This window comes from Maniola jurtina, chromosome 20 (assembly GCF_905333055.1).
Source record: "Maniola jurtina chromosome 20, ilManJurt1.1, whole genome shotgun sequence".
NCBI lineage: Eukaryota > Metazoa > Arthropoda > Insecta > Lepidoptera > Nymphalidae > Maniola > Maniola jurtina.
This window is the reverse complement of record NC_060048.1, coordinates 68,650-83,977: the sequence shown is the minus strand read 5'-3', so window position 1 is coordinate 83,977 and position 15,328 is coordinate 68,650. Positions and strand designations below refer to the sequence as shown.

The 15,328-nt window shown below is 46.6% G+C and overlaps 1 protein-coding gene across 1 annotated transcript; it reads right to left on the bottom strand.

Moving 5' to 3' along the window:
• Positions 1-5,354: 5,354 nt before the first annotated feature.
• LOC123875376 (enhancer of mRNA-decapping protein 3) lies at positions 5,355-15,116 on the bottom strand. Its single transcript, XM_045921161.1, has 8 exons — positions 14,612-15,116; positions 14,138-14,289; positions 13,381-13,524; positions 12,198-12,364; positions 10,121-10,485; positions 9,516-9,633; positions 8,868-9,048; positions 5,355-5,746 (listed from the first exon to the last, which is right to left on the bottom strand). Exons 1-8 carry the CDS (start codon positions 14,764-14,766, stop codon positions 5,571-5,573), a joined length of 1,458 nt encoding a protein of 485 aa, XP_045777117.1. The 5' UTR covers positions 14,767-15,116; the 3' UTR covers positions 5,355-5,570.
• Positions 15,117-15,328: the final 212 nt, after the last annotated feature.

Genomic DNA, 15,328 nt, shown 5'->3' with positions numbered 1-15,328 from the left:
TATGAAATTCACAGATGTGACGTCATAAACATTTGACATAATTTGGCCATGGATGTTTTTTTGGCGTACAATTTGGCGTACTTTTTTGTTAAATCGATTATATTTAAAATATTAAATTATTAGATATATAGATATATATTATTAGATAATTTTGTCAACGAACTCAAAACTAACTGTAGGCGTGGATTTTGGTAATTTTGGAAGGCCCTCTATTTTAACTCTTCAGAAATAATTAACTTTTTGGCTCATATGCATCCTCCCAACTGAAGGCAGGCTCAGTTATAGTCAATTTGATTAGTTTTGTGTGCAACAGAATTAGTGCCATGAATATATTAACTTGTATCTCGCGGTAACGTTTCGTTAATTGTGTTTATTTGTAGCAAGTCCTGTGACAATGTTAGCGCCTGAAGACTATGTCATCTATTACATTTATTTCTTCATATTTATGTCCTTAAATGATAGTAAGGCTAGTCGCACATTGGTGCGTTTTCGTACGAATTTAACTCGTACGAACACACACGAACAATCCCGACCTTCCACATACTATGGGATCGCGTGTGTTAGCATTTGAGCAAGGTTATATATTGCATAGTTAATATATGAATGATGTGGAATGTGACATCGAACGAGCCGCATTCCGAGCCGCGCCGCTTCCGAGGCTGCGTTGTGTTAGTTGTTATTTAGGTTAAGATAAAAGCGATATCGGGCAGTTGTGAATTGATGTTGTTTATTATCAGTGTATTGATAGTCAAGTGTGTGTCTGTGTGCGTATATATAATGTGTTCCTCGATGCTGTATGTGTGCGTAGATAGGTGAAACTGGATTTGTCATATGCGTTTCTTCCATACGTTTTATGGACGTCGATTTTGTACTAACTCGTTTTAATGGCACATAAATAATTAAATAACAAGTATATGTCGCTGATTGTTGAATTATCAAAATATTTATATAACTTATTAGTACGATCAATTGATTAATCCATTAAGAAAACGGGGCGTTAGTTTGAATGTTACAAAAGTGTTGTACCTAACCAGTCGGCAGCTGTGTAACGTACTCGCGGGACGTGTTGTAACGTCCTCGACAGAGATGTGGAATTGTTCCCAATGGACAGTGACCCGAGAGACTCTTAGGGTGACAGCTATAGAGCGCACTTTGACTTTGCTCAGACTTAAGATTGAGTTCAGACCAGACAGATTTATGTGAGAGTATACATCTGTATCGTTTTAACTGTCTGAAGTCTAAGCGAAGTCTGAGTGCGCTCTGTAGATCTCACCGTGAGGGTTTTGTTCTGTTTTCAGTAAGTTTTTTACCAAGTTTACCCCAACGCGTATTGTGAGTCCCTCGCCTCATCTCGACGCCACGAAACTATACATTTTAATTTCTTGAACTACTTAGTTATTCCGAATGAAAACAAATAAAAACCACGAATTAATTAGTTTAAAAATTAAAAATAATGTAAAAATTATAAAACGAAAACGTCATCCAAATCACTGTAACGAGGCAGGGTGCCCAGGACGCTGGCTGCGTTACCGCGACCGAGTAGCTGCCAGAGCTCCGGTCACCCGTGGACTCCACGAGACGGAATGACAGGTCCTTAAAAAATAATCTGGCATTCTCGCCCCACGAACCCATGGTAAAAAAATGTCGATGTGCAAATTTTGAACTTAAAGCTTAAGCATAGTCGTAGTTTAAGTTTTAGGTTTAAAATACACTTTTTAAACTGTATCAAGCTATTTCACTATTTTTTTTACGGATAACTAATATGAAAACTGAATACAAAATATTTTTTATCACTACATTTAAAACCTTGATTTTAAGGTAGGTAAGTATCATCCGAGTATATTTTAGTGAATGAGGCCAACCTTTTCAAGTTTGGAGACGCCTGCGCATCCTGTCAAGTGTCAACTAACTGTAGGTTCAAGTTCCAGCAGATTTGATCGATATTTTTGTAAAGTAGAAACTCCGTCGATGGAAATACTGTACATATTTTATATCCTGTATACATAGTGATGTAAGTGCGAGAGGATGATGGATGTGCAGCATAGTTTGTATCAAATCGTCGTTCGTGGTCACCCGCCAGTCGCCACTCATGATGAGAGGCCTGTACGGTGTAACTTTCAAGTTAACTAATGTGCGTTGGCGTATGTCTGTCAGTTCAGAATATTCAGGTACACGGTAGACGTGTACCTGAATATTCTGAACGATTTCGGCAGGTAGCACAACTCCGCGGGGCTAGCACGACAGTTGCGTTAGTCACGACGTTACACTTGGCTGTGCATGCTTGCTGCAACGGCGCATCTCCACCGGTAGGTAGGGTAAGCGGGGTCACGTTTCAACTTGAAAACTTACACTCGAGCTGAGACCCCTAGAGCGTACTGTTACTTTGCTCAAACTGAAGACTACATAAATATCTCGTTGTAACTCGGTCTTGTGAAGCAAAGTCGTAGTGCGCTCTATACACTCGGCATCAGCTTGAATGACATTCAAATCGTTACAATTTTCGTCTTGTGACGCCCGAATCGAGATTTATTTTATGACGAGGCGCCTTTGACGTCCCGACATACATATGATGTCGCGCCACGGCCACGAGTGCGGTGTAGTGTATGTGTATTGTTGTAGTTGTGATATGAAGTGAGCTTTTATTTGTTACTACCTAAGTCTTCCGGCACAGCTTTGTATTAAAGTTAAGTACTTAAATTCAAGTGGGTTTGACGCTAATGCGCTATGCAATGAATGGTCTTTTAAAATGCGGTTAATAATAAGTAGTAGGACACGATTTGAATGTCTGGTGTATGAGGGCGTGGGTGGGCTGGGGGTCGATCGTAACCGACTCTGATCGGCTGAGCCTCACCTTCTTGCCTACGACGCATCGTTGCAGCAACGATACTAACATAAACTCGGCCAATCACAACACAGAGATTGTAGCAAAGATTGATGCAGCTTATTCGCAATCGAGCAGCTTCGCGGGTTTTGTGGCGATAGAGCGAGTAACGGATAATTGCAATATTTGCGACACATATCACAAGCAAGCTATCAATCCCGTCAGATACTAATTAAATATTATATTTGCTAACTTATTTCAGACGGAAACTTTCATTGGTGCCTATTCGGTTGTACACAAACTAAATTTATTTGGCATCTCTACCTAAGCTCTACCTAGTTATGTATCTTAAAAGTTTCAAGTCTCGATATCCTTCCTTTTCAAAACGTGCCACAGAAAGGATGAAGACTTTATCTAAATCTGTCAATTGACCTCGAGGTTTGTGTAGAACCGAGTGATTGTGATAAATGGTTTTGACGTTGACGGAGTTGGCGTTATATGAACCTAATTATGTGGATGTAATTTATTTATGTAAGTGTTGTAACATGGGCTTTTGAGACTTTGTGTATATTTTTTGGAAATAAATCAATGGATTTGAGTACCGCTTCGTTTTATTTCTTTTGCTTTTTGTATGATATCTTCACATAGAATTAAAATTATTAGTTTCTCTATGTTCACATCAAGTACAACGTCCACGACAGAGTAGAGAGGCGCAGTATCGTTTTACCCGACTTCCGAAATAGCGGAGGTGCATCGATGCGTCCTGTTCCATATAGGTAGGTAGGTATGTACATGTACCTACCGAGTACCGACACCGAGTCTCCAAGGTTTCTAGGCCGATATGATTTTTTACTTAAATCAAATCGGGAAGTTTGCGATGGTACCATACATTTGGATGGATGGATCCAAGTCCTTAATCCTGATGCTGCAGAGTCCGAGGTTATGGCGATTCAGTAACTGTCGCTGTTGAATATTACAGGTACCGAGCAACTACTTAATGATTGAACTCAAATCCCGACCCTCATGCGATTTTTACACTCGCAACAAAAATGAACTAAAGTGGCTGTTAAACAAATGATTGCTTCTACACGTAGCTACATGTACACGCAGCTAGAACCAGGCGAGCATCACGCTCATCTCACCCGACTTCGATCACTGGCACAATTCACGACGAGGCATCAAATGTTAGTACATGTGAGTTGTGACGAAGGCAGCGCTGAAGTAGCCCTATTTTTAACCGACTTCAAAAAAGGAGGAGGTTCTCAATTCGTCAGAATCTTTTTTTTATGTACTTAAGTATGTTCCCCGATTACTCAAAGACGCCTGGACCGATTTAGAATTTTTTTTTTTGTTTGAAAGCTATACTTTGCAGGTGGTCCCATATAAATTTGGTGAAGATCTGATGAATATCTTGGGAGATGGAGAACAGAACTCCTCAATGGATAACTGCAGTAAATTGCTCGCGATCAGTGTAATAACTTAGTAACTTACCTGAGCATGGCATAATATATTATAGTAGGTACAGTGGGGCCACTCAAAATTGTGAAATAAAAAAATTTCAAAGAAAAATAAAACCGACTTCAAAAACCACAAACACTAAAAAGTGTTTTATTTTTCTTTTGAAATTTATTTGACATCGTCAATAATTCAGGATCAAACCGAGAAGACCATAGACCGTACCACCACGAGTGGTACAGACTCTGTGGTAGTGTCCCGGCAGGTAGGTCCTAGGTACGCTAATAGTAATTATTAAAAAGTCTTAAATAAAACAATTCCTTTTAAAATAATCATGTAATTTATTGTTCACTTCATAAGCGTACGTCCAGGAATAAGTAAAAATAAAATATTTAATTGTTATTTGTATAAATGTAAATGCGTGTTCTTGTCCCGCGGCAACATCGCTCCGTCTACACGATCTGGAGCGGAACGCGGTTTAGGCGACTTCAGAAGGCAATTTATATTTATGGCTGTCTTCCATGACGACAACATTGCGGAATAAATAATTCATTGACAACATTGAGGAATTAATAATAACCAGGCCATACGATCAGATTCGCATGGAATATAATATCTATACTAATAAATAAAATTGGAGTGTCTGTCTGTAATTTCGAAATAACTACCTCATATTAAGCTCATATGGTTATTTGAACGATACCATAACTGAATCACACGTTTTTTAAATTTTTGTCTGTCTGTCTGTCTGTTTGAAAAGGCTAATCTTTGGAACGGCTGAACCGATTTTGACGGGACTTTCACAGGCAAGTAGAGCATTGACCAGGGCGTAAAATAGGCTACTTTTTTAACCGACTTTTAAAAAGGGAGTTGTGTTTTTCTACCTATGTACACCGAAATCTCCGAGATTTCTGAACCGATTTGCGTCATTTCTTTTTTAATCGATAGAGGAACTTTGCGACATTGTTTCATAAAAAATTTGGAGTCCAACTCCTCAATCCTGATGCTGCAGGGGATCTGACCAATCCACGCGGGCGAAGCTGCGGGCATCAGCTAGTACTTACATAAAACTACTGTATCGATGAACATTACAACTTTAATAAGTCGTGTTACTTTTATTCTATTGAAACATCTCGTATGCGATAAATATAATATCATCTTCCGATAGTCTTTACATAATCAGTACATGTTCTAAATTAGAGCCATCTCAGTCACATATTATAGTACTCAATTTTCGACTCTAAAACGAGAGGCTTCAGCTTGATTTTCGATGTTATACGACACTGGGGCAGCACTAGTTGAGCGCCAGCACGCTGCTGGCGCCGAAGGGCGGGCGGTACAGCACGTCGAGGTCGCGGAACAGCTGCGCGGGCGGCGCCACGTTGGCCAGCAGCACGCGGCCCAGCGCGGCGGGCAGCGCGCCCGGCAGCCCGCCCTGCAGCGCGGCGCGGCAGCTCACGCCTTCCCAGCCTGCGCCACAACGAATCACGCTTACTACATAACTTGTTTACATTTATTTTATTTATTTTTTATTTATTTAGTAATAGACTTAATTTAAAGAGAAACATTTTTCACCATTTTTTATAGACCAAAGCACTAGATAAAAAACAGACTGGTGTTTGGAATTTTGCAGCCCAAATAGACCGTAGTCTGTGCTAGGGCTGACAAAAAAGAAAAAAAGATTAATTTATTTTATGATTTTACGATTAAAAAAAAAAAAAAAAAAAAAAGAGTTAAGCCTATATTTCCATTTTTTACAAACAAAAGAATAAAAAAAAATAAAAAAACATACATACATACATTTCATTTAATACAAATAACTGAATCTAAAAGTTATTTAAGTAAAATAATGATGCGAAAATCGTCAGGCGTACGGCGTACGCATAGATTTATGCGTACGCGTATGGTAGGTAGATGAGATTGAGAGCTCACGAACAAAATGTCACCGCTCTAGTGACCACGTTTGCACACAGATACACATCTATGACACGAAATGTAGAATAAATATCCATAAGACAATACCAACAACCTCAGTGGCGCCAGCACCACCACGTCGGGCGCGGGCAGCTCCGACAGCCGCCGCCCGCGCACTGCAGCGACGCAAGACAATGTTACACACACCTGACGCGGGCGGCTCCAGCGCCAGCACGGCGGCCCGGGCGCTGCCCGCCCAGCGCAGCGCCGCGGCGTGGGGCTCCTGCGCGTCGTCCAGCAACGGGTCGTGCAGCGCCAGCACCACCACGTCGGGCGCGGGCAGCTCCGACAGCCGCCGCCCGCGCACTGCAGCGACGCAAGACAATGTTACACACACTTGACGCGGGCGGCTCCAGCGCCAGCACGGCGGCCCGGGCGCTGCCCGCCCAGCGCAGCGCCGCGGCGTGGGGCTCCTGCGCGTCGTCCAGCAACGGGTCGTGCAGCGCCAGCACCACCACGTCGGGCGCGGGCAGCTCCGACAGCCGCCGCCCGCGCACTGCAGCGACGCAAGACAATGTTACACACACCTGACGCGGGCGGCTCCAGCGCCAGCACGGCGGCCCGGGCGCTGCCCGCCCAGCGCAGCGCCGCGGCGTGGGGCTCCTGCGCGTCGTCCAGCAACGGGTCGTGCAGCGCCAGCACCACCACGTCGGGCGCGGGCAGCTCCGACAGCCGCCGCCCGCGCACTGCAGCGACGCAAGACAATGTTACACACACCTGACGCGGGCGGCTCCAGCGCCAGCACGGCGGCCCGGGCGCTGCCCGCCCAGCGCAGCGCCGCGGCGTGGGGCTCCTGCGCGTCGTCCAGCAACGGGTCGTGCAGCGCCAGCACCACCACGTCGGGCGCGGGCAGCTCCGACAGCCGCCGCCCGCGCACTGCAGCGACGCAAGACAATGTTACACACACCTGACGCGGGCGGCTCCAGCGCCAGCACGGCGGCCCGGGCGCTGCCCGCCCAGCGCAGCGCCGCGGCGTGGGGCTCCTGCGCGTCGTCCAGCAACGGGTCGTGCAGCGCCAGCACCACCACGTCGGGCGCGGGCAGCTCCGACAGCCGCCGCCCGCGCACTGCAGCGACGCAAGACAATGTTACACACACCTGACGCGGGCGGCTCCAGCGCCAGCACGGCGGCCCGGGCGCTGCCCGCCCAGCGCAGCGCCGCGGCGTGGGGCTCCTGCGCGTCGTCCAGCAACGGGTCGTGCAGCGCCAGCACCACCACGTCGGGCGCGGGCAGCTCCGACAGCCGCCGCCCGCGCACTGCAGCGACGCAAGACAATGTTACACACACCTGACGCGGGCGGCTCTAGCGCCAGCACGGCGGCCCGGGCGCTGCCCGCCCAGCGCAGCGCCGCGGCGTGGGGCTCCTGCGCGTCGTCCAGCAACGGGTCGTGCAGCGCCAGCACCACCACGTCGGGCGCGGGCAGCTCCGACAGCCGCCGCCCGCGCACTGCAGCGACGCAAGACAATGTTACACACACCTGACGCGGGCGGCTCCAGCGCCAGCACGGCGGCCCGGGCGCTGCCCGCCCAGCGCAGCGCCGCGGCGTGGGGCTCCTGCGCGTCGTCCAGCAACGGGTCGTGCAGCGCCAGCACCACCACGTCGGGCGCGGGCAGCTCCGACAGCCGCCGCCCGCGCACTGCAGCGACGCAAGACAATGTTACACACACTTGACGCGGGCGGCTCCAGCGCCAGCACGGCGGCCCGGGCGCTGCCCGCCCAGCGCAGCGCCGCGGCGTGGGGCTCCTGCGCGTCGTCCAGCAACGGGTCGTGCAGCGCCAGCACCACCACGTCGGGCGCGGGCAGCTCCGACAGCCGCCGCCCGCGCACTGCAGCGACGCAAGACAATGTTACACACACCTGACGCGGGCGGCTCCAGCGCCAGCACGGCGGCCCGGGCGCTGCCCGCCCAGCGCAGCGCCGCGGCGTGGGGCTCCTGCGCGTCGTCCAGCAACGGGTCGTGCAGCGCCAGCACCACCACGTCGGGCGCGGGCAGCTCCGACAGCCGCCGCCCGCGCACTGCAGCGACGCAAGACAATGTTACACACACCTGACGCGGGCGGCTCCAGCGCCAGCACGGCGGCCCGGGCGCTGCCCGCCCAGCGCAGCGCCGCGGCGTGGGGCTCCTGCGCGTCGTCCAGCAACGGGTCGTGCAGCGCCAGCACCACCACGTCGGGCGCGGGCAGCTCCGACAGCCGCCGCCCGCGCACTGCAGCGACGCAAGACAATGTTACACACACCTGACGCGGGCGGCTCTAGCGCCAGCACGGCGGCCCGGGCGCTGCCCGCCCAGCGCAGCGCCGCGGCGTGGGGCTCCTGCGCGTCGTCCAGCAACGGGTCGTGCAGCGCCAGCACCACCACGTCGGGCGCGGGCAGCTCCGACAGCCGCCGCCCGCGCACTGCAGCCACGCAATACAATGTTACACACACCAGACGCGGGCGGCTCCAGCGCCAGCACGGCGGCCCGGGCGCTGCCCGCCCAGCGCAGCGCCGCGGCGTGGGGCTCCTGCGCGTCGTCCAGCAACGGGTCGTGCAGCGCCAGCACCACCACGTCGGGCGCGGGCAGCTCCGACAGCCGCCGCCCGCGCACTGCAGCGACGCAAGACAATGTTACACACACCTGACGCGGGCGGCTCCAGCGCCAGCACGGCGGCCCGGGCGCTGCCCGCCCAGCGCAGCGCCGCGGCGTGGGGCTCCTGCGCGTCGTCCAGCAACGGGTCGTGCAGCGCCAGCACCACCACGTCGGGCGCGGGCAGCTCCGACAGCCGCGCGCTCACGGCGCCGCCCGCGTACTGCAGCGACTACAACGAACAAGAAAGCAAAGTTCATTTTTGTCGCGAGTGCCTAGTTTGAACCACTAGCGGACGACAATCTCGCAACAAAAATAAACTTTGCTATCTTGTTAAACAAATAACTAGTGTTCAACAAGATAGCAAAGTTCATATTTGTTGCGAGTGCCTAGTTTGAACCCGAGCGGGCGTGATTCTAAATCATAGTCTTGAGTGTAGCGAGGGATTCAAAGGCACAAGAAACAAAAACTTTGCTATCGTGTGATACATACAATTTTACGCCCCAATAATGAAAAAATACAAGATGTAAAACAGAGATTTTAATTCAGTTCAGGATTCTATTTTTGAATTTCGCTTGCTCGTAATTCAATACAAGCACGCTCGTCAAATGACTGGCCATTAAAATATGGTGTCTGTATGTATGAGTGTATCAAAGTATACAATGTGGTAGTCATCAAGATAGGGCTCCACGACAGTACCTGCACCTCGTGCCTCAGCTCGGCGCAGGGCTGCGCGCTCGCGCCGCACAGCAGCACGTGCGCGCGCACGCCGTGCGCCGCCAGCAGCCGCGCCGTCTCCACGCCGCACGCGCCCAGCCTGCGCACACACACACACACACACACACTCGCATACCGCGCCACAAAGTGACACCTCGCGGTATCCCATAGTTCCCGCAAGATAGTTTTAAGTTTTAACAATATGTATATTGTAATAGTTATCTTTTAACATTAGACGCAATAACAACTAAAGAGTTAACGGAAATGGTTGAATTTTGCAATGACGCTCACAGCGCCATCTATTAACATTATTGTGAAGTTATGTAAACAATGTACAAAATATGAGTGCGGTCATTTGACCGCCGTCTTTCTAGTGCTAAGCGATTTAAATACCTATTACAAAAAACCGCACAGCAGAGACACACATGAACAACAACAATATAAAAGCCACGTTACCGCACAGATGGCATTTGCAGATATCGTGTGATAATATTTCATCATCGCACAAGTGCAGTGATCTTTTATGGCCGCCTAGCAAGAGGTTGTTTCGGGCCGCCTTGTTGCGTACATCAGAGTCGGACACGGACCTGTGATGCGCGGCCAGCACGACGGCCACGGGCGCCTGGTGCGCGTTGCGCGGCTCGAGGCGCCGGCCGCCGCCCGCCAGCCGCAGCGCCACGTCGGCGGCGGCGCGCGCCAGCAGCGTGAGCGCCGCGTCCAGCAGCGCGCGGCGCCGCATGCCGAGCCAGAAGGCGCGGCGCAAGCGCGGCGCGGCGGACGGCACGGCGCGCCCGTCGTCCGCCGCGTACACCAGCGGGCCGCGCAGCTCGTCGGGCAGGCGGATGTGCTGCGGCGGCGGCGCGGCGCCCAGCACGTTCTCGTCGTGCCGGAACGACGGCGGCACCACGTCCGGCCGCGCCAGCGCCGCGCTGCGCATCTCCTCCCACAGCGCCTGCGCACACCGTGACACTTGACTATTCCAAAATATTATACACCGCTGAAATTAGTTATTTGTTCAACAAGATAACAAAGTTCATTTTTGTTGCGAGTTTGAACTCCGAGCAGGCGAAGAATTCTATAATAGAATCACGAGCGTAACGAGTTTCTAACTTAGAATGCTGAGTGTAGCGAGTATCATGTGATACATACTTCACCTCAATAGTGAAAAAATACAAGATGTAACGTAATGTTTTAGACTCAAAGGCGCCCTTTTTGACTACTGAAGTGAAAAGTTGTATGTATCCAACGATAGCAAAGTTTTTGTTTCTTGTGCCTTTGAATCCCTCGCTACACTCAAGACTCTAATTTAGAATCACGCTCGCTCAGAGTTCAAACTAGGCACTCGCAACAAATTTTTGCTATCTTGTTGAACAATAGTTATTTGTTTAACAAGATAGCAAAGTTTCTTTTTGTTGCAAGTGTCTAGTTTGAACCCCGAGCGGGCCAAGGAGTCTATAATAGAATCACGAGCGTAGCGAGTGATTCTAATTTAGAATCCTGAGTGTAACGAGCGGTTCAAAGGAACAAATCTTTGCTATCGTGTGATACATGCAACTTTTCACCTCAATAGCGAAAAAATACACGATGTAAGAAAAATAATTATTTATTGAAACGCTGAGAACGTGTTTATATGATAAAACCAGTTTCTGAGTAGGTCTTCACACCTTTAGCTTTCCAATCGTTAAGTAATTCAAAGGCTTTCAAGTATTTCTCACGCGACTTTTCCGGAAGAAAGTTTAATTCATCGTTAGACACTGATTCCTTTAATAACTGATGGTGTTAAATTATCACTAGAATCACTCATATTGTTATTTTTTAAAACTTTTATAACAATTATCTACAAAGAAATTAGATAGGTATGTAGTTATTAAGATTTAAGACCTCATAGACAATTTTCTTTTGTTTTCCCACCATATTTTATTCCTTTTTAATCTGCGTTCGGAATTGTTTCAATCATAAAATAAAATATATTAATTAATTAATTTTGATTTGCTTTTATGTTTCATGTTGTGTTACAGAATTATAAAGTCTAAACCACATTTTAACAAAAAGTAAATATTTTAAATAATAAAATAGAGTTAAAAAAAAATTCGAAATAAAATGTATGGGGTGTGCAATATTGTATACAACATTTCCGAACATTTCTTGATGACGAACTTATGACGAATTGAACGAATGAACTGAAGAAATGCTTGACGATGAATTGAAAAAATGCCAATCCAAAGCGTTCTAAATTCAAAACACTTTTCTCACTGGTTTTGGGCAGCAAACGCGCCCTATTTGAGCTAAAGAGGTGAAATAACTATTTTTATTTTAAGTAAGTGAATGTGACACATTTTGATTTCATAATCAGAATTTTAAGATATAAGAGTAGATTATAACACATTACGATACAAGTGACTTAAGTGATCCATTTTTGCTCGGCGTAATAGACATACATACTTGTTCAAGTCACAAAATATTACATTATTGTAACAGTCTCTGTGACCTAAACTCGCGATCTTATGTATCTGTAGCGTGAGTAGTTCATATTTACGTGATGTAAAAAATTATTAAACTTAATTTTTGGCCATACAGTGCTACACAAATATTACCGCGAGAGCATGCGATAGTATTTAGTTATTGCACAACTGAACCGTATCCACATGCAGTTTGCACAGCGACCTGCTTGTCGAAGAGCGCGAGGTTGCCCTCGAAGTCGAAGTCGTCGCTGCAGGCGGGCTCGGCCGCGTCGCCGAAGCACGCCTCGTCGCGGCGCCGCGCGCGCTCGTGCGGCCGCGCCCTGCCCGCCGCGCCGCCCGCCGCGCCCGCGCCCGCCGACCCCGCCGCGCCTTTGGAGAAACGGAACCCTTATAGGATCACTTTGTTGTCTGTCTGTCTGTCAAGAAACCTATAGGGTAGTTCCCGTTGTCCTAGAATCATGAAATTTGGCAGGTAGGTAGGTCTTATAGCACAAATACAGGAATAAATCTGAAAACCGCGAATTTGTGGTTAAGAGGGCTCACTCCGTCACTCGTTTCCACTCGTTTCATACAATCGTAGTTCCAATTTCATTTGAATACTAAGCAACCAAAGTCCATGAAATTTTGCAGACATATTCTAGAAACTAATATCTATGTCTGTGGTTTTCCAGATTTCTGTTAAAATATTCGGTTTCAAAGTTACACGGTCTTTAAAATTTTCATACAAATCTTTGAGCCCCTGTAATTTTAAAACTACATATTTTTAGAAAAATCGAAAACACCACAGGAACAGATATTAGTTTCTAGAATATGTCTGCAAAATTTCATGGACTTTGGTTGCTTAATATTCAAATGAAATTGGAACTACGATTGTATGAAACGAGTGACGGAGAGAGCCCTGTTAAATCATTAGAAAAAAAAATTAAAATGTGTCTCAATTTTCAAAGTAAGATAACTCTACCAAGTGGGGTATCATATGAAAGGGCTATACCTGTACATTCTAAAACAGATTTTTATTTATTTTTATGCATAATTGTTTTTGATTTATCGTGCAAAATGTTGGAAAAAATACCTGAGTACGGAACTCTCAGTGCGCGAGTCTGACTCGCACTTGGCCGATTTTTTTAACCTTAATCTAGATAATTCCAATCCTAGATAAGCAAATCTATTTGTGAATTTATTTTCTACACTAACCAATGAATCCAAAAATTTTAAAAACAGAATGAGGTCAACTCTTTTATATTTATTTATTTATTTAGTCTAAGCCTACCTCTGATCATCATCAGATTTGTAATAACTTAACAAGTTATTTATTACGATAATATATTTATCATTTTACCTCTTGAATGTAAAGAATATAAGCAATAATAATATGTATAGTTTACCAGCAGTAGTATTTTTATGATTTGTGCTCCCTTGAATGTCTATGGGCTTGCTGCGGGCGGGCGGGGCGGGCGGGGCGGGCGGCGGCGCGGGCCCGCCCGCACCCACTGCCTTGCTGTTTACATTGTTTGCGTTTTGCTGAATATCTGCAATGGGGATGATGCCTAGGTCAAAAATAAATTATTTCTTATTTAAATAGAGGTTCTACCAAAATTCGTAAATTCATTGGAGATAGATTATACAATGGATTGAATGTTGAATAAATTAAAATTTTAAGATAATAATATGTAAATATAAAATATGTTCGAGTAGAATAGAAATTCTTTTTATATAAATAAACTTTTAAAACAAGTACTTTTGAATGGCCAAATGCATCAACCACTGGTTCAGAGTGCCTTTCTTACCAAGAAGAACCAGCAAGATTATTTTGTTAAATATGAGTATACTTGTCTATTTGTACATTATCTTTTCATTATATTAAATCCTAAATAATTCTTGCATTCTAGAGATTGGCTTACTTATTTTATTGCAAAAAAATATTATCACACTAATATTATAAAGGCGAAAGTTTGTATGTGTGTGTGTGTGTGTGTGTATGTTTGTTACTCCTTGACTCCTTACATGAAATGATTCTTGTAGTTAAATAACTGCTACAATTTTCACATACAACCAATAACCAGCCTCATCACAATCTCACATACATCATGTGTTGTGTCCACACATGTGAGCACACCGAGACCAGAGTACTGGCATACTTACTTGAGTGTGAAGGGTTGGCTTGCAAGTTTTCACACACGGTTGCCCGCTGGCACTTCTTGTTGTTCTTAGTCACAGCCACTGTACTGTGTGTCTGCTTGGCGGCGGTCGGCCGCGCCTGCTCTATGATCTTCAAGTCCTTGATGTCAGCAGCACTGTACACAACAATCATATTCTGCTTTTAATATTAACATTTTAACATCCTGTGTACAGCATTGTGTGATAAATTGTAAAGTAGAGCATCACGCTAAGCTGCTCTGCTAAGCAGTTTAGCACTCTGGTAGGGTAGAGTATGGTACGGAATCAATATATATCCATGAGAGCTCTTTCCAATAGGCTCTCTCATGTCTTAAGACTTCATCATCACTTCCTATCAGATCTAATCACAACCAAGCACTAACTCATCATCAAATAATCCAATAAAACAGTGCACTAAACTTCAAATGAAGAATGTTAAAAAAGATTGATGTTACTTACTTCAGAGTAACCTGAGACTTCGGATAAGGAAATCCGTTTCGAAATGCTTTAGTGAGCGTAATGGTGTTCCCGTCGGCCTCCAGGATCGTGCCCTGGTAGCAGCCCAGCGGCTCGCCGCAGTTCACGGACACGGCGTAGCCGACCCACTTGGACATCTTTCACTCACCTAACTAAACAAAACATGCACTCGTAACTTGCATCAAGCGTCAATTCATGAATACTCTTGAATAAGTAGCTAGACAGAATACCTACATTTTTATTTTTAACTCCAAATGCATATTCTTCTCAAGCAGAGTACTTATTGTTCTCAACTTTTCAAGTCCCAACAATCAAACATAATAGAACTCTTTTTTTCCTGGTCAGTGCAAGCCAGCAGAAGTGTGGCAGAAGAAAGAAGTCTCAAGTTGACAAGGTCACAGGGCACAGACAGAATCCAGACCTTCCAATGTCCACACCACTACCAGGAACTACCAGACTAGGTTGACATGTTGACATTTGACAAGTGGACAAGTTGGAGTTTGACATCGTGAGTGTATTTTTTTTTTCTCTCGTCTGGCTTTACAAAGATTAGCCAATGTCAAGTTTGTAGTTATTTACAAGTTAAGGGAAACTATATACATATAAGTATGGACTTCGTCTGTGCCAGCGCTCGCCAGCATACACGCGGCACCTCCTTGAGCGCTTGCCAGTTAGTTCCAGCATGGTTCCAGCACCAAA